The sequence below is a fragment of the Echinops telfairi genome, unplaced genomic scaffold (assembly GCF_000313985.2).
Source record: "Echinops telfairi isolate 266 unplaced genomic scaffold, ASM31398v2 ScPeMD7_18;HRSCAF=68, whole genome shotgun sequence".
Classification (NCBI taxonomy): Eukaryota; Metazoa; Chordata; class Mammalia; order Afrosoricida; family Tenrecidae; genus Echinops; species Echinops telfairi.
The window spans coordinates 7,258,471-7,281,659 of record NW_022103915.1 but is presented as its reverse complement, the minus strand read 5'-3'; the positions used below and the strand labels follow the sequence as shown (position 1 = coordinate 7,281,659).

General features: G+C 52.8%; 1 protein-coding gene across 5 annotated transcripts in view; it reads right to left on the bottom strand.

Moving 5' to 3' along the window:
* PPP2R5C (protein phosphatase 2 regulatory subunit B'gamma) overlaps positions 1–23,189 on the bottom strand; it is a 176,206-nt gene that overhangs the window by 44,009 nt on the left and 109,008 nt on the right. For all 5 annotated transcript variants that reach the window (XM_030884970.2, XM_045287614.1, XM_004698798.4 and 2 more), the window contains one exon: positions 5,591–5,790. In XM_030884970.2, coding sequence (XP_030740830.1) covers positions 5,591–5,790 — 200 coding nt within the window. The remainder of the gene's footprint in view (positions 1–5,590; positions 5,791–23,189) is intronic.

Here is a 23,189-nt window from a genome sequence, read left to right as displayed (position 1 = left end):
GACACAATGGATGTATGCATAGATTGTGATAACATTTGTACGAGCCCCCAATAAAATGAGTCAAAATAAATAAGTAAATAAAAATAAAAGGTTGCTCACAAAGATGAAAAATGGCATGATTCTGTTAGGAAAAATCCAGAAAGGTCAGTCTACATAGAAGGCCCATGACTGGTTGTCCAGGGCTGGGTGCGCGAGGAGAATGGGCATGAAGAAGGGTGTAGGCTTCTTTTGCTGTTGGGTGCCACTGGGTGGGTTCTATCTCATAGCGATACTGTGCATGACGACACAACACTGCCCCGTGCTGTGCCACCCTTGTCATTGTTATGCTTGTGCCCATGTTGCACCCACTGTGTCAAACCATCTTATCTATGCTCTTTTTTTTGCTGACCCTCTGTGGGATGCAATAGAGGTTTTCCCCAGGTTGCCTCCCCCAAATATATGCCAAACCTAGGATGCTGCTTGCTAGAGCATGGTGGGAGGTCAGCTGCTTAGAGAGGGCATCAGCCATCTAGAGCAATCAGACACTATTGTATGTCCCATCCTAGGTGGGGTCCACTCCCTGCTGATAAGGATAGTGAATTGTTTCCTTGAAGGAGAGTCCAGGGAAAAGGTCAAGCCCACTCAAGGAAGACCAAAGTTAGGCTGCCATCTTGAATCTAGGATCTGCCCGTCTTGTAACATGTGTACCCCTAGTCTCTCCCCTTCCTATTGCATGTACACCCTAGCTCCTCCCCTTCCGGTGACGCATAGGCCTATTGTACGGCCCCTTCCTGTGACGCATATGGTTACCTGTAATCAGGAGGGTTTGCATGCCTTCTAAGGATATATAAGCCTTGGTCAGAAATATATTCGCTCTTGCCTCCTCCGGCTCTCTGTGGGGACCTGGCTGCTGAGAGCATGGTCATCCAGGAGGTGAGCATGCTACTGTGAAATGTGTCTTGATTCCTTTATTTTATCTTCTCTCTTATTTCTTTTCTTTTCTGAGACTTTACTATAATCTTTATATATTATAGCTGTATAAATGCACCTACGAACTCTGTGATTGTTGGAGGCTGGATTACTCTAACAACCCTCTACTTGACTAAGCATCCCATCCTTTTCCAGGGTCTGTTCCCTGCTGATAATACGTTCAAAGTATGTGAGATGAAGTCTCACCATCATCGTTTCTAATAAGTATTCCTCCCTGTACTTCTTCCAAGACAGCTGTGCCTGTTCTTCTCGCTATCCACGGTACTTCCCTTATTCTTCACCAGAACCAGAATTCAAATGCATCAAGTTGCCAATGTCTTCCTTATTTAGTGCCCAACTTTCACATGCCTGTGAGGTGGCTGAAAACAGTACAGCTAGGGTCAGGTGCACCTGTCTTCACAGTGACATCCTGCTCTTCAGCATGTTAAAGAGGTTTTGTGCAGATCCACCCACTGCAATAAGCCGTCTGATTTCTTGACTGTTGCTTCCATGAGGGTCTACGCAAAATGAAATCCTTGACAACGTCAATCTTTGCTCCACCCACCCTGATGCTGTCTATTGTGCCCAGTCGTGTGGATTTTGGTCTTCTTTACATTGAGTTGCAATCCATACTGAAGGCTGCAATCCTTGATTTTCCCCAGCAAGTGCTTCAGGTTCTCTTTACTTTTAGCAAGCAAGCTTTGTCATCTGTACATCACAGGTTGTTCAGAAGCCTTTCTCCAATCCTGATGCTGTGCTCTTCTTCAGATAGTCTAATTTCTCAGATTATTTTCTCAGCATTTAGACTGGATAAATATGACTCTTATGCGCTACAACTCTGATGCACACTTTCCCTGATTTTAAACCATGAAGTACTCCCCTTGTTTGGTTCAAACGACTGCCTTTTGGTTTCTTCAGGGGGACAAAGTCTCTAAATTTGAATGTGGTGACAGTGTGACTATATAAAAAGCCATGGGACTGCTACATTTCACATAGGTAAATTGTAAATGAATCACATCTCAATAAATCCATTTACAAGGTAGAACAGACCACGTGAATAGGTGATATATAAAAAGAAAGTGTTAAAAAATGCCATCTATGGAACTCTGGCTTCTTCAAATCATGTCTAAGCCAGCATCTCTAAAACACTATGACCATTCTCAGCAAACTTGAACAGAAGGGAACGTATTCAACTTGATAAAGGACATCTACAAGAGACCATGACAAGACCACAAACACACCCTACCCCAAAGCAAGAGAAAACAGACAAACCAGTTGGCAAGATATCAAGCAAAATGAGTTTTCCAAGGGCCCCCAAGTGGGGAGCATGCCCAAGGGGACTCTAGGTGGTAGGCTGCTGACCAGAATGGAACCAGGGGCAGCCCCACCTTTCCATCTGCAATCCTGATTCAGGCGCCACTTGGGATGGAGACTTCTACAGGTTGCTTGAATTTTGTACTCACGAGATATTCCCGGGGAGCCGGGTGGTGCAGTGGGTACTGCCCTCGGCTGCTAACAGAAAGGTTGGTGGTTCATATCCACCAGCTGCTCCTGGAGATAGAGAGGGTGCAGTCTGTTTCTATTAAGACTAAAGCCTCAGAAACTGAGTGTGTGTGTGTATACGCATGTACTATAGTATTGCTGTGAGGTCTGGCTTTACTTCTGAGGCACACAGGACACTGACACAAACACCCTTGGTTATATGATGCTTGCAGCAATGCTCTCGAATGATGACAATGACAACAATGACAAATCAAAGGAAAAGATCCAGCAGTGCCAGGCAAAGGTTGGGGCGAGGGCCGTCCCTGCCACACTGGCTGCAGAGCAGGACATCAGGCAAACGAGCCCAGCAGAGAAGCACCTGCATGTGCACCTCCAGAGCCAGGTGTTGTCTCAGCACAGGTGGCTCCTCCCTGCACTGTCCTCCCACCTGCACAGGTCGTTTGGCAGCAATCCCACTCCCCGTCTTCCAACCCCATCTACTGGCCTTTCTCCATGACCCTGTCCCCAAACTCCTGACAGGCAGACCCCGAGTCACAGGCATCGCAGTGCCTACAAGTGGAAGGTGGGTGGCAATCCTGCGTGGAGCAAGTCCACCGGTGCATTTTCCCAGCAGTCTGCCCTCCCTTCCTGCCTCTGCTGCAGGCAGCAGTGCTTGCCATGTTTCCCTCTCTCCTCCTGATACTGCCCACTCCACTGACCACAGGGGGGTGTCGACGTCATTTGCACATACTGGGAAACCAGATGTGTGCGAGCCTCGTGTGACTGAGATACCAACCAGGGCCCTGTCCCCCGGTGCTCTGCACTGGGACCCGCAGTACCTCCATGGTCTGCCTGGCTCTGATGGGCTGTATGCCTGGCTCCCAATGAGAATGGAGGCTGTGAGAGGCCAGGGCCCAGCTGCTCACAGCTCTATTGCCCGAACTTCAAAACAGGTCTGGGCCAGTGCAGGCTCTCCATGCAGACCTGCTCATGGCTCTAGAAAACCAACCGCCCAGCACTGTGGACTGGCTTGATTTTCAAGCATGGGAACCAGGGCTAAGAGGATTCAGTTAGGAAATAATCACAACAGTGGGAGGGAAAGAAATGGTTATTAAAAAAAAAAGAGACAAAACTTCTTAAGAGCTGTAAGTATGCCGGGCTATTCTGGGAATGCACAAAGCAGCTGGACACACACTTGGTTGGGGATAGGCACCTGAGTCTCCCCAGGACCACAGCGGTCTGGTTCCTGGAGATGCCTCCCTCTCGGGCAAAGAGTACGATAACTCGGGGGCTGTTGGCTGTCAAGGCTCCCTAAAGACAGCAAGCTCTTGCCTACACGTGAAGCTAATGCATAGTAAAGATACGTTTAAAATGAGATAACCAATATTCTGGGGGTGGGGCGGGGGGCGGCGGCGGGTGGTGTGTGTTGTGTGTGTGTGTGTGTGTGTGTGCTAGCGCGCATGCACAAGTAAGTAACCGCCGAGTCAGAAGCACCCAGGTGAAGCCCCTACCTGCACACCAGGAAGGCCATAAATTGTGATGTGAAAACCAAACTAAGAAAGAACTAGAAGAAAGCATTACAAGCTGCTCCTTACGAGCTGGGGACTGGGAACACTTCCAAAAGAAGAGGGCTGGAATAAAGGAGAGAGAGAAAGATACTCCGCAATTTTCCTCTGTTCGAGCAGGTAGGGCCTGAGGACAGACATACTGTCCAAGACACACTTGGCACTCCTTCTCAGGTGTACACACTGGAGGAGGGCCCACACGGCCCTTGCAACTCTCAGGCTTCCCCACACTACTCATTCTGTGCGTCAAGCCCTAACAACAATAAATAATCAACTTAGGTCAACTTCGATCACAACAGGTTGTCAACTGCAGAAATGAACATTGCTTCTGTTTTGTTCTCCAAAGCACACACAGCAAAGTGAGAAATACAGGCTTATTTTAGTTAATTCTAAAATGTATAATAAACTTAATAGGTTATATGTGACACATGCATAGGGTGATGCAGTGCTTAAGTACTCCAATGCTAATTGAAAAGGTTGGCGGTTCAAATCCACCAGCTGTTCCAAGGGAGAGGGTTGTGGCAATCTGCTTCCATTGTAGCTTTGGAAACACGATGCGACCATTCTACACTGTCCCACAGAGTCCCTATGAATTGGCATCAATGCAAGGGTTTGCTGTTATTTTTTAAGACATAATATACACACCAGTATAACACACAGCTTTACATAAATCCATAATTTAGTTTTGCAGAGTAGAAGCAGCAATAAAAATATTGAGTTTGCCAGAAAAAATTCTATTACTAAGCCACTGTGAGGCCCAATGGCTCCTCTGGGTGACCTATTCGAAAAGGTGGATCAAACATCAACAACTCAGAGGTCGCGGCAATGGCTTCTAGGTCAAATCATGGAGTCGCGTGAGCGCATCTAGTGACACGCTCCCAGGTGGTGCTGACAGGTCACCCTGGGATGCAACTGACCTGCAGACACAGGTTGTCTTGAGACGGCAGCCGACTGAGATTTCAGAAGTGGACAAAACAAACGACGGTGTCACGGTGAAGGAGGTCACCCGGTAGACCAGGGCCAACTGTCTGATGCCCACAGGGTCCCTTCGCCACCTCTCCTTTCCTACCCACACACACATTCACTTCCAAATGACACACTGGGGCTGCAACCAGCTCGTGGAAAAGCAGACTTGGCAGAGGAGGGGGTTTTTCCACCACCTTTTTGAAGTGCCCCTCATTAATGGGCAGGAGTACCTTGTCACACCTGCCTTATGTTATATATAAGGATAAGGAAATGGAGATACATTTCTGACTTTACCACCAAGTCACTCACATGGGACACGTCCAGTCCCCAGAAGGCCCCCGGAGGAGGACTGTCCTCCTTCAAGCGCAAGCAGCAAGGCTGCAGCAGGAGGGTGTGTTCTGGGAAGTGGGGTGGGAGGAAATGGCAGTCGTCTGCTCTGGTGAAGATTCACAGCCTTGGGAAGCCGGTGGGGTGGTTCTCCTAGGAGTTGGACCCCACTGGGCGCAGTGGGCGTGCTCTTGGGCTAGGGTTGTATGGGGCCCCAACAGCCCGGCCTGCCACAGGCACACCGGCAGCACCCTGCCTGTCACGCAGAGCGGGGCCAGGCAGGCTGACCTGGAAGCACTTACCATGTGGACTACTTCCGGGTAAATGGGTTCTGTGATCACATTCCGATTGTGCGTGATGTATTCTACCATCTCACTCAAAGCAGCTCGCTTCACTTCCTTCCACTTCAGGTCACTGAGCGGGTCGGACACAAAGTCAAAGAGGACGCAACACTGACGCAACTTCTGGATGAAAAGCTTCTCTTGATCGGCAGGAGGAACATCTGAAAAGCAGAAAGTACAACACATTGATTGCAGAAATGCTGAACCCTGGGTTACTGGAAGTCACGTCAGCTTCCTACTCTTTTTATGTGAATGAATAGATTTGAGGAGAAAGAGAGAGCGAAGGATGGGGTAGCATAATAGAGGTTAAACACCCCTGAAAGAAAACACTTGGACAATACGTTTAGTTTTAGTCCAATAACGCTTGTGTGTTTTTAACCTCATAGACAGTAGTGTTCCAAACAATGGCCTCTAAATGCAATCGTTCAACAGACATCATCGGAGCACCAGTCACCCCTGCTGGGCTCGAGAATAACACGACTGAAGACCGCCACGGTGGGCCAGGCACTTGACGTTCATGCAGCGCGCTAATGGCCGACTGCAGCCCAGGCAACAGAGGACCCCAGACAGAAGATGCTCCGAGCGCGCAAAAGGGGACAAGCACAGCGCCACTTGGCTGACAAACATATGGCAGAGGATCCGTCTGCAGATGGCCAGATGAACCAGGACCCGCAGACACACGCCAGAGACACACCGCCAGAGTGCTCCTAGAGCATTCACTCCTGTGCTGCAGGAGATGAGTGCTGATGCTGATGAGGGCATCCACAGAGCGGCCGCTGCGTTTGATACCGCGCATCCTTCCGTAGAGGCTTGTTTGTTACTGTGGTGCTGAGTGGGCTGAGTGTCCAGATGAAGACAAGCTAGGAAGAAAGTAGGAAGAAAGGCCTGGTGATCTAGATCTGACCAGTGTGATCCATGGTCCTGGGGGTGGTGCGGGACCAGGAAGTATGCAGTCTGTCCTGCTTGGGGCTCACCACGTGGCCGGTCAGCAGTCAGCTCCATGACCTCTAACAACACCCAGTGAACCAACGTCTAGCTGAGCCAGAGCGCCACCCACCCACTCAGCTTCACCTCTCGCCCTGGCAACAGCACCGAGGCACAGACCCACGGGCCAGAGGGTCGCCGCAGGGCTGCCCAATGGTGCTGCTGGCATCCAGCGTGCTAGGCCTGCCCAGAAGTCGGGGCTTTTGCAACAGTCACATTTGCCGGCGTTGAGTCAGCTTCTCGTGCCGACGGCGGTGAGCTTCATGAGTGGGGTTTAAAAATACCGACCCTGAAACGCGCTGACACGCAGAAGAGGCGCACAGCTCAATGTGTCCGAAGGCCCGATAAGTGATGTCACAAAGGCACACACAGGCGAGAGACACGCTCCTCCTGCTGCCCCAAGAACGTAACGTCGCAGAGCAGAGACAGCTCCTCGACACGACACCAGATGCCACCCAGCTGGTCCCACGGCTAGCTGAGAAGACTGTATGTTCTCCTGCACTTCAATCAGAGAGCCAGCCAGCCGACTGTAGCAAACACAGGGTCCTCGGCTAGGCTGCTCCTCTTCCACGAGCTGCAGAAGAGCTAAACAAAGTCACTCTTCTCCCTCCACCGCCTTTTGGCACACAGGGATCTTGTCATGTCAAGGCTATGCTAACGTGCACGATTATGTCAGCATGGGCTTGAGTTTGAACGCACCAAGATAGTACAACTCAAGCACCGTCAGCTGTCGTAGCTCCAACCTACATACCACAAAAGCTCCCTGGGGTCCTAAGTCATTTTGAAGAGGTTTGCGTGTTGCTGTTGAGATGCTAGCCATAACATTGGCAGTTCAAGTCCACCAAATGCTCCCTGGGAGAAAGATGAGGCTGCCTGGCCCCACAGATTCAGAGTCTCAGAACCCTACAGAATAGTTCCATCTTTGTCCTATAGGGCTGGAATCAACTCGATGGCAGTGGGCTTGGCTTTGGGTTAAGGGGTCCTGGGCTTAAATCCTCTAAGCACTGCTGTGGCCCATGAGTAGCTCGGCCTGGCTTTCTGCTCGCCGCCTGTTCCCACTCTCCCTCTCCGACCCCTCCCCATTGCTGCCGTCTCCCTGATGAGATCCCTCTGGGACCTGCATAGCGAGTTCAGACGTGGAAGCAATTCTATCCCAGTGAGGTGCTGGAAGGGCAGGTGTGGTGGCCACCTCTGTTCCCCTAAATGGAGCCGTGGTGGCACAATGGTTAAGTGCTTGGCTGCTAACTGTAAGGTGGGCACTTTGACCCCGCCCAGTGGCTCCAAGGAACGAAGACCTGGTGGTGTGCTCCCGTAAAGATGGCCACCATGATGCCACCTCCGCTGACAAGGAGCTTTTCAGAGAGCGGCCTCCCATGGTGTCCTGTGAACATGCCTGCTTCCTGGGGAGGCCCATTTCCCTGCTCCCTGCACAACATGCAGCCCGCAGCAACAGCCAGGCAGGAGGGTGATGTCCAGTCACTCCAACTCCCTGCCACATGGCCACGCGGATGCACACCGACCACATGGGGCGGAGCAGAACTGCTCCCGTGGGTGTCCAGGACGGGCTCCAGACAGAGGGCGCAGGCCTCTCCTCTCTCCTGCATCCTGAGCCCGGGAGAGCCCAAGCTGGATTCCCTAGATGTGCCCAGCGCTCAGTGCCTCAGTGAGGCTGCCACAGCCCTGTCCCCTGAGAGATGGCATGTTATGTGCCACCTGACCTGTTAGCTCAGTCCACTCTCTACTAACTCTCCACTGCTGCCTCTCGAGACCGTCCCCCTGCATGCTGGGCACTGAGACAGGCTACAGGTGTCCTGACGGCTTCCGTACTCCCATCCCCTCCCCCCACTCCCATACCCCAAACCTCTGAGTCTCCTCACAGGTGGTACTTGCCTGGTAGGCTACAGGCACAGAGCAGCACAGGCCACTAGGAAGCCCCTGGGGGCACCCAGCAGTCCCCCAACACAACACCCTCCCTCAGGACCCAGAGTGAGGCCAGCCAAGTCTCTGGGAGCATTTCCTCACTGTTCCTTAGGAAAACAAGCGTGCCAAGGGCACACTGTTCCTCTGCCTGTTAGAGGCCCGGAATCGGACTCTGCAGTCAGAGGCCCAGAGGTGTGGCCCTGCAGGCTCAGCGACAAGGGCACTTTAGCAGAGAGGACTGTGGGGCGTCACTTGGAGGGGAGGGAACCAAGTCTACAGACCCCAAAAAGCACTGAACACATCGTGGGTCCACCTCTGAAGCAGAGTGAAGCAGCTGACACTGGGGGCAGAGGCCAAGTCGTCACCAGAACACAAACGGAAAGCTTCCCCCCACGATGAGGAGGGAGGAGCTACGTCAGTAGACTCCTGTTCAGAAACACCCCACGGCATGCGCACGTGCTTCTCGGGCTCAGACACCTCCCCGGGTGATCCTCCGAGCGAGGCCCAGGCAGCCGAGGTGTGGCCGCACTATCTCGGGGAGCTTCCTCCGATAACTGGGACATGATTACACTCTCATCTCTTCCCTCTCGTCTAAAACTCACACTTGGCTATTTTTACAATTGAACTTAAAAAAAAAAAAAAAAAAAAGACCCAAACCCAACTCTATTCTAGCAATCAAACTGAGCCCCAAAGTACACACTGCAGAGGAAGGCCTGTGGGCTATTTCTGTACCCTTTTCAAATGCAAATGAATTTCACTTGTCTTGGTCAGCACATTAGAAATTAAACAAACAAACAACATTCATGATGTGCTAACTGGGCTGCATCCCCCGAGAAGAGAAATGAGGGTGGGGTGGGGGTGTGGGCGGTGGGGATGGTGGAGAAGGTAGAGGTGGAGACGGAGGAGGAGGTGGAGGTGGTAGGGGTAGGGGTAGTGGTGGTGGTGTGGAGGAATCCACTTTAGACATTTGTGTTTTCTGGCTTTGTAAGAAAGAGTTGAGTTGCCCCCAACAACACTGGCTACTTTTTCTTTAAGGTTATTAAGTGAACAAGTTGTGATGCGGATGAGAAATGCAGACACTCAGTGGCTTGGGCTCCTTGGGTCAGTGAACCCCGCTCCCCGAAATGACTACGCAGAGACATCCTACTCCAGTAAGCCTCAGCCCGAAGACCCCCAGCCCCAGCTCCCTGGGTCATCGAGTCCAATCCCCGTCAATTATGTACCCAGAAACACCCCACTCCACAGCACTCCGCTTTGCTTGCTCCCTGGGCTGCGAAGTCACCACTCTATTTCCCGCTCGGGCTCCAGGTTCTGCAGTTGCACCTCTGAGGTCACAGCTGCCTCCTGGGTGTAAGAGGCTCACTGCACAGGGATCCTGGGTCCAGAGGACCCGCTCCACTCCTGGCTTTTGCTGGCCAGGGGATTCCCCTCTCCTGTCCTCAGCGGGCTCACTTTATGCCCCGCAGGGTGGAATGCCAGTGTTACTCACAGGGGGACCCTGTCAGCGTCTTCCGCCATCTTCGTACCTGGACCCTCAGGGAAGGTCATTTGATGGGAGTTAGAGACTTCGGATAAAAGAGCCACATTACCGAATTCACTGCACCTGCGACAGTGTTATTTTTGGAATTAGGAAAAAATGTCTCGAAACATTTGAACTTTGCCTTGCTATCCTTGAAAGGCCGAGCGGCGTGGCCGACTAAAATGTGTGCTGGACGCGGCTCTCCTGTGAACCAAGTGTGGAGGGACGTCCTGTGCCGCCAGGCTGTGTCCTGCTCTGCACTGTCTGGTAGCCACAACCACACAGCCCCGACGGACTACACCACGGCCCTGGGCTCAAGGACGTGAACACTACAATTCCTCCCGAGAGAGGAAAGGGTTTGAGTCACGCCACGGGCAACAGCTGCTGTCACTGGCAGGTGCTGTCAGTGAGGCCTGACTCACAGCAGGACCGTGTCGCGCAGAAGGACACGCACCACCAGCACAATCGCTGTCAGGCTTGCATCCACTGCTGCAGCCATGGGGTCCACGCACAGTGCTTTCCAGCCTGTAGGGCTCATCTTCCGTCCCCCGTCTGACCATGTTCCACTGCTTGTCATAAGGTTTCCAGTGACGAATCCCTCCGAAGTGGACGGCCCACTCCTTCATTCTAGTCTGTTCTTTGCCTGGAAGTTCTGCTGAAATCTGCCCACTGTGGGTGACCCCACTGGCTACTGAAAGTTACCGGTGACATATCTTCCGGTATAAGTCACACACAAGCCACCACGGACAAGTGATGGTGAATGACAGCAGCCCACTGCTCAGAGCCCAGTGTGACAGGCCACAGGCGATGCACTATCGGAAGGGGCAGGGCGACTAGCATCGGGGAATCCAGGCAAGAGTGCTGTCACCTTAAGGGGGCTCAGGCCAATGTCACCACACAGAATGCGCAGGGCCCGGAGGAATCAGAAGCTGGCGTGCTGTGACATTTCCACAGAGAGAATGTCCTGCAGGTCAACAGCGCGCACACGCTCCTTCAGAACCCTTGGCCGTGATTCCAACAGGAGGAGGTCAACCAAGTAGCAGGACACGGAACCCGACCAACCACAGACTCGTGGTTGCCGCCGATCCCTTGGGATGGGGCTCTTTAACCGGGAGAGCCCCCGAACCACCACCCAAATGCAGCACCGCCGCCAGTTTCTGAAGTGGCTGATCTAGAAAAAGAGGGAGAAAGAGGGAAAAGGAAGCACTCAAATCTGGACCGAGAGCTTTCCGTGGGCTTTAACACTTCCACGGACGCTTTTCAAGTTACAAGTCAAATGTACAAATGTGCTCCACACAATGGGTGGCTGGATGAATTGTGATAAGAGTCATACGAGCCCCCAATAAAATGATTTAAAATAAATAAATAGAAAACAAACAGAAACAAAGGAGTTAAAAGCCGTCACATGCGACTCTATCTGTTATCACAGTGCCAGATGTTCATACAGTTTCTCACACAGTACCGCTCCCGCACGCCACAGTTCCATTCATCGGTGATTGTGAACTCTGAGAAGTTCCCAGTCAACCCAGTCAATCCATCACAGCACCCAGGAACAAGCTGTAAGGTCAGGGGAAGATGGCAGGAGGGGGAGGGCAGAGCTAAGACTTGGGCTCACGGTATCTGAAAGAACAGGAGACAGAACAGGTATGTTCTTTCTAGAGCGAGCATATTTGTAAGGGGAAGCTTGTTACCAAGAGGTGATAAGTGGAGATGCTTATCCGGTGAATGACGTGGGTTCCAGTGGTGGGGTGAGGGGCAGTGTCCTACATTCCGGGGCACTCAACTGTCCTCCAAAGGGGGGTGGCAGGCTTCCATGTTATCCAAGATGAAACATAGTAGGAAGAGCATAATATACCTTCTACTTAGATTTTCTCGTAGAAAAAGAATGGAAATTAAGATCGATGAACATTAAACATACAAAGTGACCCAGTGGGCTCGACAGGTTTTCAAACTGCCAGGCACACAGGACCAGGGCATTTTCACAAAAGCAGATCCGTCACAATGCAGAGTAAGGTGCGCCTGCCCCATGCCGTGGGGTTTCCAATGGGCACATATTCACGCTAACGCTGGACAGTGACGATGAGAGATGGAAGAATCGATGCCTTTGGATTACTGCATTGACAAACACGCTGACTATGGTAAGGAATTACAGAAGAGGAAACAAATCTGTCTTGGAAGAAGTATAAGCCAGAGTGCTCCTCAGAAGTGCGCTGGATGCACTCTGGACGCTGGTATCTTGGAGCAACCAGTCCTTGGATTTGGACACCATGCTCGGTGACGTAGAGGGGCCGTAAAAGGAGGAGGGCTCTCCATGAGCTGGGTCAACAGAGTGCTGTACAGATGGCAGGGCAATCCTTGTGGGGAGGGCGTGCGACCAGGCAGTGCTTTGTTCGGCTATGCATGGGCTCGCTATGAGTTAGAATGATTTGATTGGATGGTTCCTAGAACAAGAACAGTAACCGGTCTAGGCCAAATGGTGTCACATGAACTCTCTGTGCATTGGCTAATGATGATGATGAAGGAGGAGGATGAGAAGGAAGACAAGGGGAGGAAGAAGAAGAAAATACCAAGTACTCAACTTCGACAGGACAGATCTTGGTGGCTAACAGGAACACTGTGAGACAGAAGCAACGGCTGACTTTTAGCAAGACAGAGACGGAAAGCAGAACCAGGGCTCTCTTCTTCTACAAAGAAAACGTTCCCAAGGAAACAAAGGAATAGCTGTAAAAACTATGAGCCCAGGGAATCATAATTCAAGCGCTCCCCCCAAAGGTACAAGCTCCCGAGGATGGGAACCCTTCCTGGTGACTCAATCTTCGGGCACTCACACACGTTGACAAAGCAGCTGCAGTAGCCTGCTTCTCAACAGTGCTCACAGGGTCACCACAGGCCAAGCATGGCCTCTCTGAGCACTTAGACCCTTTTCTCAAACCAGTGACACCCCCACCCAGGAGTGCTGGGAGGGCTTCTGAAAACAGGCAAACCAGAGACAGGCGCCACCTCACCAAAGGGAACCAGGAAGAGCCAATGGTCCAAGAGTTAAGCCTTTCTGGTCTCTCAGCCTTTTAACCACAGAACCATTTTTCTGTATTTGCCTCTGTGCAGTACAACGGACAGGAAATTCAATTGCCAACAGTTTTGGGTAACATTTGAGGTTCTTCTGGATATATATTAAATCCTACTGAAGCCATAGGCTTGTGTGAGGGGACCGGCGGATAAATGAGAAGAAGGCTGAAGTTGTCAAGGGTTTCCTTCTACTGAGATCCACAAGCAATGCCCATGGGCAGCAGCAGTCCAGACACCAAACCGTGCACTGCAGTGGGCAAATTGCCACACAAGACCTCTGTGAAGTGCTGGAGAGCAAGGATGTCACTTTGAGGGTGAAGGAGCGTCTCACCCAAGCCACGGTGTTGTCATAAGCATGCAAAAGCCGGGCCGTGACTGGGGAACCATGTATTTGCGTGATGGTGCCGGCAAAGAGCTTCCGGAAGAACCAACTGATCAGCCCTGGCAGCCACGAGTGAGGGAGAAGACTAGCCCGGTGAGAAGGATTGAGATTTGCCAGCCTTCCCAACTGCACCGACCTCTTCTTTCAAGTGAACATCTTTGCAAGGTGGAGTCCAAAATACGGTTACACGCTCACAGAAATCTTTATTAAACAAAATATCAAAATGTGGAGCTGCTGTCCTCCATCTCGGTCTACACATGTCCAGAGATGGTGTTTCCTCTCTCTCTCTCCTCTCACCATGCCCTCATAGAATTCTGCGCTCTTCAGGTTACACCCCATCAAAACGAGCCTGTGGGCATCTTCGAGGAACTCTGAGTGGTGAGAACAAAAAGAAGTCCCTCGGGGCAAGGTTTCCCAACAAAATTCTCATAGGATGGCCCTTGCTGCCCTGGACCAATGAGTAGACCATTGCCTCGCTGGAGAAGATTCCTCATTCTACATGTTCCTGGCCCCTTTCTCACCGAAGCAGCTTTCATTTCCTTACTCAAGATGTCCCTTGGGAATTCCCTGCCCCCCACCAAAAGTCTCCAGACTTCCCGAAAAGGTTCAAGGTTGTTCCAGCAAGATGATGAGGCACTTTGGTCGCTGCTGCTCTGTGTAAGGTGGAGGGGACCAAGGTCATGGCAGGCTCATCCACAGTCCACAGTCCACAGGGCCTGAGGAGATGGAGGCTTGATAACTACCCTCAGTGAGGCTGAGGCATGACAGGCCCATGCACCTGGTGAGGAGATGGCACCTTGATCACTATCCCCTTCAGGTGGAGAGAATCAGGGCCACGGCAGGTCCATCCACAGGGTGTGTGTGAGGAGGTGGAGGCTTGATCACTGTGCTGTGAGGCTGAGGGACCATAGCCATGGCAGGGCTGCATGTGCCCTGCCAGCTTTACTTCTCACAGTGAAGGTGATGAGGCACTGAGGTGCGGCCCCTCAGCCCAGGTGGGACTGGGGGCCACGGTGCTGTTTGCAGGGGTACTACAGCCCCTTGCACCTCCCACAATGGGTTGAGCCCAGCTTTGTGAAACAGGGTCATTTCAGGAATGAAAGGAGCAGGCTGGGCACGCAGGGCCACACTCTCACTCCCACCTTCCATGGTGCTGTGCCAGGGGCTCTTCAGGGGAGTTAGAGGGGTCAGTACACTGCCATAGGGGGCTCTCAGACATCACACCCCCACTGCCGTCACAGGTCACGGCTCCTAGGCAACATGTCTGGTGGGTTCCTGATGATAAGACAGACAGACACACACACACACACACACACACACACACACGGGCCAAACCTAGGCTCCCAGCTCACCCCGCTTCTCTCTGAGACTCAGGAGCAGCAGGAAGTGCCAAGCTCAGGCCCCAGCTCATCCACCATGCAAAGGCCAGGCCATTGACTCAGAGCCACGGCCATCCCCGTCCCTGACAGAGTGGAGGTGACGGGAGGGGCACCAGGGAGGTGGCTGACCTGGACTTCATGGACCACTTGCATTTCCAACACAGGGGGGTGGGGCAGGGCTGGAAGGGGTTACATGAGGCCGCCTCCCCCCCCACCCCCCCACCCCGACACATGTGGGATGCACTCAGAGACCGCTCATGGGGCTGCCTCAAGGGGTCGCGCTTCCTCCGCGGAAACCTTGGCCAGATGTTTCATCTTTATTGCATCAGTTAGAATAAGGAAACACTAGCATTTAGATGTGCGCCAAGAGACCCAGCCGGCCGTTCTACACCGTGCTCACAATCGCATCCACACACACTCATCCTCAGCGCCTGGCTTTCTGGATGCCCTGGAGTGCAGGGTGGGGTGGGGCTGCTAACCCAAAGGCCACTGGTTCGACTCCACCTGCTGCTCCGAGGGAGAAAAACGAGCAAAGGTTTAAGGTCTGGGAAACCCTCATGGAGTGCGCTTGGTTCTCCTTTGCCTTCCAGGGGCCACTATACTAGAGTGAGCAGGGCTGCTGCCAGGGGTCCCTGGAAGGGGCGGAGCACGGCAGGACACACGCTGCTTGAGTGGTTAGACCTGAGCTGGCCGGTGGTGTTCCTGCACCGCTGCAGGAGCCCAGCACCCCACCCTGGCTGGCCCTTCTTGCCGCTGGCCTCAAGGGCCCCCGGGCCTGCTTGCCCCTCCAGGGCCTCCCAAGAACTTGGGGCGGCCCCTTTCCCTGGACTCATGTCAGTCTCTATGCTTGGCACTGGAAGGATGGGATGAGAAGAGTAACCACCCTTTAGCCATTGGCAGCATCGTCTTCCATTCCCACCCATGGGAACAGGATTGGAGGACAGATCACTCATCACAGGTGCCTGGTCTCCTAAGGGCCCCCGTGGGGCTTGGCCTGCACACCATAGGCTGCGGGGTGCCCACGATCTTCAACCTTGAACCTCTCAAGGCCACCTGCATGTGGGGTGGATGTGGTGATCTGAGGGGCTGTCGTTAGGGAAGCTGCCTGGTGGAGTCCGTTACACCCACGCTTTCTTTCCTATGAAGTCTTTCCTCAGCCATGCTTTTTGCCATCCACGTTTTGCCCTTGGTGTCAGGGTCCAATCATGCTCCTGGCCCTGGGAGGCCACCCTTCATCTGGCTGGTATTTACCCAGCCCCACCACCCGGGAGAGCAAGCCCGAGGGCTGAGGACAGCGCCACTTCCCAGCACTCCAGTGACCTGGGGAAGAACACGTTCGTCTCTGTGGGCCTCGGTTTCCTGGTCTGGAAAAGGGGGCTCACTGTCTCTTATAAGGTGGCTGTGAATGAGCGATGTGAGTCAGCTGGGCTTGTGAGTCCCCACCTTTCAGAACTGCCTGGGTGGACAGCGGTTTCCACATGCTCCAGGCACGTCCAAGCAAACCACTAAGGCACCGACAGAGTGGAACAGCGGGCTGGCTGCACCTGGTTAGCAGTATCTGTACGTCCAGGGAAGGGGGCTGCACAGCGCTCTGGGCTTTAGCGTTTGGACAGGGCAATGCAGTAATGGGACCTGAGGTTGGGGCAGAAAGAGGCCAATGAAGCCGAAACCACGAGCACAGACAAGCCTGACGAGGCATGGAGGAGCCCATCGCTTGATGAGCTCGTAAACCGCTTAGCCCTTTCAATTCATAGGCGTAACGTGACTTGAGTGGAAAATATTCTTAACATCGGATAGGCTTATAGAGGATTAGAGTGGGGCTGTCTGGGAGGCGGGGCAACAGCGAGGGTCACTGGAAGCTCCAATGGCCAAGAAGAGAAATGAAAATTGGAAGGGAGCCCACCCACGACAGACGAGGCAGGGGACGCTGTTTCCGAACCAGCGGTAACCAGTTGCTTTTCTTTTCTGGGCCTCAAGCGCCCACACATGAAGAAGGCCTTTCGGGGGCTACGAGAAGCCCGCGCCCGCGTGGTGTTGTGGGTTCTGCGCTGAGTGATCACCACAATGGCAGCAGTGAAGATGAGTCGGCCTGCTCCTGGGCGCTTCTCAGCCTCGGACACCCAGGGCGCAGGTCCTCTCTGCTCTGCAGCGTGGCCAGGGGTCGGACGGGCTGGCTGGCAGGAGGGGTGGCTGGTTTTGGGTCTCAGAGACGAGCTCCGTGCTCAGGGAGAGGAGCACTGGCAGGGAATCCTAGAAGGCGTCTGGAAGCACAAGGAGGGTAGAGAGTCACGTGGCTTCCCGCTGTAAAGCCAGGAGAACAGCGCACAAAGCGGAGCATAGAGGGAGGGAGGAGCGGACAAAAACCTAAGGGTCTAAACCTACACACGCAATCTTCCTCCGGGTACTACTGATGAGAACGGAGCCTTGAGCTGTGTGTCCAATTGCTAACCCATGATATTCAAGCATACGTTTGAAGCATTTTTTTCATAAAATTGAGGCATGCTCACTAGAAAAGAAAAATTATTCAAGCCGCGTTACGGCAGCATGTAGGGGCCGCCCCCATGCCGGTACCCTCTGCCCCAGGCAGATGTGCTTGGTGCAGTCGTGGGCCAGGAAAAAGACAAGGTCCTCAAGGAGACGGACTGCCACTGTGGCTACAACGAAGAACGCGGCGGAACACGGGGACAACCGTGGGGCTGGTGCAGGAGCGAGCAGTGTCTCCTGGTTGTACGTGGAGTTGCTGTGAGCTGGAAGGGACTTGATGGCACCAAACCACAGGGAGACAGACACTGCTTTCTTCTCACTGGCAGGGAGTTAACTATGCACATGCGGTCCTCCCATGGTACAGACCCTCAGGGTCTTCTCTTCCCAAGGCAGCGCTGCACGGAAGGCGTCTCCCAACTCCTCACTACAGAGATCGACTCCGCACGGAGCTGCCGCCTGCGAGGACGGAGAGAGAGCAGGGGAAGCAGACACAGGGGCTGCTGGGTTGAGAGCAGGTGCAGGGAGGTGGTGGTGTGTGACTGATGGGGCATCAGCAGGACCCTGGGTGTTGCTAGAAAAGCAGAGGGGCAGCCTGGTGAGCCCTGGCCCAGGTGAGGGTGGCAGCAAGGGGGAAGACGAGCCCTCAGCAGGCCCCTTGGCCACCTTGGGGTTACTTGCTGCTAAGTTGACTCCAGACCAGAAGGGCCCCCACCAGGGTTTTCAGGGAGCAGCGACCAGGCCACTCTGCCCAGTGCTGCCGGCTGGGTGCAAACTGCCAGCTTCTGGGCTAGTTCTTGAGTGCTTGGCCGTCTGTGCCCTGGGGACATACTTCGAGGTCTAGGCAGGGAGGCCTCAGGGCGAGCCTCACTAAACTGCCAGGGGCTTTGCTTCTGGTAATGGCAGACTGGCAATCAGTGAACCTTCCCAGTGAGGCGACAAGCGCAACGCCCTCGTGTTCAAAAGCATCAGGACACTGAAGGCTGATCAGTCCAGAGACAAAACGGAGCCCTCTGCAGAGACGCCCTTGGAGTGGGGCGTGCAGCACGCCCGTCTCGCCTGCGGGGAGATGAGACAAAAAGCCGCCCACGGCTGGCCGTGGTGGAAACACTCCGGGCAGGTCGACCTCGCCCTACGAGGCCGCTCGTTAGCTGCCTTGGCGGGAGAGGCAAGGGTGAGTGCTTGGTTTGGGTCTGTTTTCAGCTAGCACCCTAGGGCTGTGCGCTTCAGGACAGTGAAGAGATCCCTCTCATTTCATGGTTTTTTGCCTTGAACTCAACTTTGCCTGCATTTTTATTTTTGCATTTGCCTCTCCTGTCTTTACTCCCTCTCTTTCCAGAATCGTTTTAGATAGAGCTGAATTTGGGAGGAACAATGCTTGTTTCATTTGTTTTACAAAGCAGCACACATGTAAAGGCTAATGCAACGTATAAGTTATGCAAATAATCCTTTAAATTGTGCAAGGCTAGGAAAAAACGCCAGCACCCCCTGCCCCCCCAGACATTTAAAACTGAAATACTGCACTTAAGTAAATTTATTCAGTCTAAAGCGCATTTTGAAAAACCGTTTTCTTTGGCTCCCCTGGCTGGAGGCATAAATTGCCAAAGTAACGGAAGAGCTCATTTACAAGAATGACTGAACGGCTTCACAAAAACGTGCATGTGGGTGCTTCTCGTGGCTGTCACTGTAGGTGAGAGGGCAGCAGGTGGGGCAGAGGAAGGAGAAGAGCGAGACCGGAAGCTCCCACTGGAGCCCTGGGGGTACTGTCGGCAGAGCCCCGATGGCTACCAAGAGGCTCCTGCTTCAACCACACCCGTCACCTCCGCTGCAAAGACGAGGTTGTCCGCTCCATGAAGATCCATACCCCCGGACACCCCACAGAAGGCCCCATGAGTCGAAACTGACTCAGCGGTGGTGGTCTGGCTCTTTATTTTTTTATTTTCATGTTTTCAGGCCTGAAGCCTGTGGGGCTGCTGGGCGACAGATGCTGGGGTGCTGGGCACTGGGGGCCTAGCTTGCCTACTCCTGTGCCTGTACAGGGATGGTCAGGACTCCCAGTTCAGCCCACACAGTCTGGCTGCCCAGCCTCAAGTCTAAGTGTCAAGGGAGATACCACGGCAGAGGGCATCCGACCTGCTCTAGCTGCAGGAGCCGGATCAAGGCCAGACCGGGGGCTGATTCTTCTGAGGCAGACGCCAGGCAAGCCTTTGTGTTTGGCTGTTTGCTTTTAAACCCAGGGATGAGGATACCAGTCCCCCCTCCCACAGCACTCTGCTTCTCAGCTGGTTGCAGTGGCCACACGGAACCCATAGACCATGTGCAGTTATGGGAGGCATTAAGGAAGCAACAGGTTACAGTGCAGGATCAGGAACTATTCAAGATACAACTCTTTAATTCGGCTGGCTCTTCCTAAAGGTACATCTCTCTCTAGCTCTTAGTTTCTCCGCCCCTGGACCTCTCCTCCACGTGGGCAAGTGTTACAAAGAGTGTTGGCCTCGCCAGTAAGTGGTTTGGTGAGGCGTGCCCAGCTCCTCAATAAGGGCCAGCAGGCACCCTCCTCTGCCTCTTGCCTGAAGGTACTCCGTGCTCAGCTCTTGTGCAAACACCCTCATGTTCTGTCTCTGTGGGTCAGGTAGCCTGTCACACTGCCTCCTCGAAGTTTCCTAGTGCTTAGGGGGTTCTCAGTGCAGAGGTATTGGGTCCAAAGGGCACGTCCCACTCCTGGTTCTTCTTGGTAAGGAATCCCCTTCCCCACTTCTGAAACAGGTGACTCATTTTAAGCCGAGAGGGGCGGCCAGTCTGACCCAGGCCCTCCCGAAGTTTACACACATCATGTTGGCACGGCCCCACCCCCACAAGGCTGTCACCCCCCCCTATGCACACTGTGGGCAAGCTGTCCAGTCCCCCTGGTGAGTCGCAAGCCCCTCATCCGCACAGTCCACTCTGTCATCTGGTTGGAGGGACGACGACTGTAGTGTGGAGGGCCATGCTAGGCCATCGCTGCACCGAGCTCAGCGGCTTACTGAGGTCTGCTTGGGGCTTGAAGAATTGCCTCGAGCAATTAAAGACGCGAATTTCCCATCGCATTTCGCCTTACTCATCTTCTTTGCTATTTCCACTTTACGTTATTTTAAGGGCGAATAGTAGCTCACACCTTTTGAGCACTCACTGTGTGCTAGGTGCTTCTCTCCTGGACAGGGCCCCAACGGAACAAGATAAAGATGGCGCTTGCCCTGCCGACGCATTCGGAAAACACCGCTCCTAAGAGCTTTCTGTTCCCCTGACAGAATCTGGGCATTCAAAACCAACAGGCTCTCCGAGAACCGACTCTGACGCGGGCCAAGCTCCCCAAGAGCCCGTTACAGGTGCCCCTTCCAGCAGTGGGCTGCCTAAGCATGGCACCACCAGCGCTCCCTGAGCTTCAGAAAGCACACCCCAAGATGTCAGGACTTTTTCTCTGGCTTTTGGCAAGGTCACCCTGGGAGATGAATGGGTGGATGGTCATGGAGGTGATGACAGGGTCCATGTCTGACTTGCCAGCATCTAGTCCAGGTCCAGATGCCCAGCAAGGCCGAAGGAAGACCTTAAAGCACAGCTCCCTGGACTAGTGTCCCCAAGTAACTCGACAGCCTGGCCTTTGTGTGCTGTCACGAGCATCCTATGACCTAGGAACTGAAGACTGGATGCCAGCCGTGGCAATGGGCCTCTGGGGTTTCAGCCACAGACACTGAGAAGTCTCGGAGGTCACTCCTCCGAGCCTCTTCCGCCTGTGTGGAAGAGGAAGATGCTATAATGCCAGTGAACTTTCGGGGGACGTTGGGTGCAGGACCACCCACACTGTGAGGTTAACCCAGGGGCGGCTCAGTACTGCCCCTCTGGAGCTCTGCTGTGGAGAAGACAATGCTCAGATGGGGTGACACTTGCTCCTAACTCTGCTGGGCTCTCTGCTTCTCATTTCGCCTCGACTGTGTGTGTGTATACAGTCCCAGAGTTGGACCAGCCCTGCAAAGTAGCAGCTAGGATTTTTTCCTCTTTAACATGCTGCTGCATATCTTCTAATATTATAAAACCCACAGCCATCGAGTTGATTCCAACTCATACGGGACTGAGCAGAACTGCTGACCGAGACTGTGAACCTTTATGGGAGCGCAGGGCCTCATTTATCTCCCAATGTGTGGCTGGTGGGTTCACATTGTTGACCTTGTGGTTAACAGCTCAGCACTTAATCTACGATGCCATTAGGGTGCCTTCTTATATTTTAAGCAAATTCTCAAATTATTTTCCAGATGTAGCCAAAATATAAAGAAGATCATGCTTTATCTACATGTGAGCATGTCCTCTATATGGTAAGACATCATTAGATATCAACTGACCAACAATGCTATTTCAATCACTACTGTCAAGTTGACCCTGACTCACTAGGACTCACAGAGCTGCCCCCGTGGGTCTTCAAGGTTGTAAGTCTTTGCAGATGGCCTCATCTCCCGTGGAGTGGCTGGTGGGTTTGAACTGCAGACTGACTAGGTAGTTAGCTGCCCAACCCGTAATGCACAGGGAACAAAGATAAGGCGAAACAAAGCTAATTCTCCTGTAGTCCCCTGCCCCACTGCTCTCTTGTCCTGCCCGACTGAGGGCACCTTGTCTTCTGGGCCCTGTTCTTACCTCTCTATTTCGGCAGGGCCCTCCCTGAATTGCTGCTGCTAGCACAGGGACTGGGTGGTGACGTGCTTGATCCCAGCACCACCTTGGGAGCTGACAAACGAGTGCTCAGAAATGTCTGCATCTATGATAAGGCTGTGATGTCCAGCTGTCCCAGTTACTGGTGCCCCCTTACCCCCAGTGGCATCCCTTCGCTGCCCTTGGGGTTCTCTTTCCCGCCCTCTTGCCCACTCCACTCCCAGCTGCGGGGAACATGGTTGGCCCACACAGTGAACGTTCAGTGCCTCTGGGTCAGAACACTTCTCAAAGCCACCTCCCCCACCATCATTCCATAGGCCATGTGCCTCAAAGGACATGTGCTCTCCCTTTTTACTAGTGATGTCTTTCTCTGCTAAAGACAGTGTGGGAATTGCACCAGATCTGACCCCACTACACTGAGGCAAAATACTAAACAGAACAGCAAGGGGAGCAGAACAAGGAGGTCCTGAAGGAGTACCAAAAATAGACTTTGGGGCCAGGGTGTGGCAACCCATGAGACTCAACTGGAAAACACTCCTAAAGGCCAACCAACACCTTGAACTATTCACAGGCTTTTCTTTTTTTGTCATTGGTTTTTTTGGTTGTTGTTGTGTTTTCTTTTGTTGCTTTGTTTTGCTCTGTCTTGTTTTTGTGCATGTTATTATCTCTGCAGGTCTATCTACTAGATAAGATAGGCTGGATAAAGAATCTGGAGGAGAAAACAAGGGGACCGATGTTCTGGGGGGACATGGGAGAGGGGAAGGTGGGAAAAAGGAAGTGGTGTTAACAAACCCAGGGGCAAAGGAACAACAAATGATCCAAAATCAGTGGTGAGGAGGGTGTAAGAGGCCTGGTAGAAAATGATCAAGGGCAGTGTAATCGAAAGGAATTAATGAAACCCAAATGAAGGTTGAGCATGATAGTGGGACAAGAGCAAAGTAAAAGGAAACAGAGGACAGAACTAGGAGGCAAACAGCATTTATATAGGTCTAAATACAGGCATGTACATATGTAAATAGATTTATATATGACAATGGGGAAATAGATGTGCATATATATTTATAGGTTTAGTATTAAGGTAGCAGATAGACATTGGGCCTCCACTCAAGTACTCCCTCAATGCAAGAATACTTTGTTCTATTAAACTGGCAT